The sequence below is a fragment of the Penaeus japonicus genome, unplaced genomic scaffold (assembly GCF_977035675.1).
Source record: "Penaeus japonicus unplaced genomic scaffold, GWHDUDI00000001_assembly GWHDUDI00000001, whole genome shotgun sequence".
Lineage (NCBI taxonomy): Eukaryota > Metazoa > Arthropoda > Malacostraca > Decapoda > Penaeidae > Penaeus > Penaeus japonicus.
The window spans coordinates 5722323-5724822 of NW_028234403.1; the positions used below are offsets into that span (position 1 = coordinate 5722323).

Sequence of the window (2500 nt, forward strand, 5' to 3'; positions counted from 1 at the left end):
CTTATGGTGTGAGAATGGTGAGGGCCCTTGATGGTGATAGTAGTGGTGGTCTGATGGTGAGAGGGTGGTGAAGGCATTGATGCTGAGAGGAATACTGAGGGGGCTTATAGTGACATGGTTATTGTGGCGTTTATTCTTTTGACATTAGTCGCTTCCGAATCTCTTCAGTGCTATTCATATGCATTTATGTGCATATCTATCATTTAGATGATTGTGACGTTTATTCCACATTTCCCAATATTGCTGTATATATTTCGTGTCTGATTTATCTCCATTGCTCGGCTTCTTAAAAAGAGTAATTGCAGTTTAAAGAAGAAGAGATCAAGTGCCAGACAGGACCAGCCAGCCAGCCAGCCAGCCAGCCAGCGAGGGCGAAGACCAGCTTACCTTCAGGAAGTATGGCAGGTTAGGCTTCTTGAAGGCGTCCTCACGAACCGCCTTTAGATGTACGACGGTGCGGCGGACGCTCTCCCTGACGGATTCGTTGAAGGTGACACCGGTGCCTTCCTCCTCCATGGTGGCTGTGGCGCGCACGCTGTACACAGAGCAGTCCATGAAGCGCAATTCCTGAGCCGTCACTTCGAAGTCGTGGCATCCGGTCACCTGGGAGGAATCGCTTGTACTTAGAAACGCTAAAGTTATGTGAAAAAAGAGGGAAATGCGATTTTTAAATGATTTATAATGGGTTTACGATTTGATTTGTATGATTTTGGTATGTATGTTAGATTTGCTTATTAATAATGTTGAATATTGGGAATATCAGTCAATATAGTCAATAATAATATTAAAACGGAAATTTCCATTGATTGAATGTACCAATCTAGAAAAAAAAGGCCAACAAAAGTTAACTCTAAGATAGAATTGCAATAAGTGAAAGCAACCACAAAATATCAAGAAAATTCAAGAATAGAGTATCGCAAAGGAAACAAATGAAAATAACAGTTTTAAAGATAACTTTAAAATAGAAAATAATCATAAAAAGTCATCAAAGATCACCTACAAAATCAAGCCAAAACAACGACAGAAAACACTAATCAGACAAGAGCGAACTCACGTATTCCGTCCTCTTGTACTTGAATAAGCATCTTCTGCGTTCGTTGTTGGAAACCTCGAGTGTCATCTTGCCCTTGACTGGCTGCCCGAAGGTGTAGCTGCAGAAGGAGGCGGGTCATAAGGACTTAGTAATGGTGATATAGGGAGGATATTATGAATAGCGTATAGTAATATGATAAAAAGGATAATGGCAATGATGATGGTTATGAGGAAGATAATGATATTGGTGATGATAGTAAGAATTATGATAACAGTAATGATAACAATGATAATAACGATAATAACAATGATGATGACGATGATGTATGTTGATTCATTATCACCATCACCATTATCATCATTAGAATTACAACGATGATGATATCAATGAAAGGAATAAGTAACACCGATATTAATCACAATATCACAGAGCATCAAACACGACAGTCGATACTCACTTCGCGCACGCCCTGAAAGTGAACCGCTCATCAGTCGCCAGGATGTACTTGGGCGGCGTGACCTCAACTACGAAGCGTGGCAGGACGTAATCCTCGACTTTGAAGGTTCTGGTCTCGATAACTTTATTGGAGCCTCGCACGTTGATAGTGTATGTGCCCTGCGTGTACGAAGTTCGAATGAAAACAAATTGTTACGCCTAAGGCATCGAGATATGTCAGAGGTCGCAGTGAGTTATCCCTGAAAAGACTTTCTGGTTTAACTCGGAAGGCATTTTGTAAACAGTCTAAGATACTGATATTGTAAACAGTCTAAGATAACATGCAATCTTTAGCTTCGAGAGGATCCTCACAGCTACGATTCCTACAAGAAGTGTGTGCTTCCAGCTCCCGCCCATAGCAAAACACCCCCGACACATAACGAAAGGCCATTTCGCTCTCACCTCCTCGGGCTCGTCGGCCAGCTGGAAGGCCAGGTGGACTAAGCCAGCTGAGTTGTCAACGCGCTTCCACTGTGCGATGCGGGTCTGCGATGGCGATGTCACCCATATCTCGGAGTACTGGGGGAAGGTGGAGGCTAGTTAGTTGATGAAGCACGGTGCTTCGGCGAACGAAAACCGACCAGTGAGGCATACTCTTTTCTTGTAAAAAGGTCAAGTAGCAAAGTGAAATGCCGGCATCATAGGTTTTCGTTCTCTGCTTTACGAATGTAAACACAGGCACATACACAGAAACATGTACACATACACATACACACACACGCACAGTGACACACATTCTCACACAAAGTATATGTGCGTGTGTGTGTGCCGATAAGCAAACACACACACACACACATATATAAACTCCCATTCCGTCAGCCTCCCTGTCTCATAACATTCATTATCCTTCACTCCGTCTCCCTTTCTTCTTCTCTCCCCGTGCTTACCTTCTCCCTGGAAACGAGGCTCTTCCAGCCATACACGGTAAGCAGTCTGAACTTGACTTCCTGGCCCGGCTGATACAAGTACTTG

At 43.2% G+C, this 2500-nt stretch overlaps 1 protein-coding gene across 1 annotated transcript in view; it reads right to left on the reverse strand.

The window, feature by feature from the left end:
• The window catches only part of LOC122242313 (alpha-2-macroglobulin-like protein 1), a 22155-nt gene that overhangs the window by 18493 nt on the left and 1162 nt on the right, over positions 1–2500 (reverse strand). Inside the window, exons 3-7 of the mRNA XM_086556734.1 lie at positions 2416–2500; positions 1931–2047; positions 1491–1648; positions 1055–1151; positions 388–603 (exon numbers count right to left, since the gene is read on the reverse strand). The exon at positions 2416–2500 is cut by the window's right edge and continues 154 nt beyond it. Of these exons, the coding sequence (XP_086412860.1) occupies positions 388–603; positions 1055–1151; positions 1491–1648; positions 1931–2047; positions 2416–2500 (673 nt within the window). The remainder of the gene's footprint in view (positions 1–387; positions 604–1054; positions 1152–1490; positions 1649–1930; positions 2048–2415) is intronic.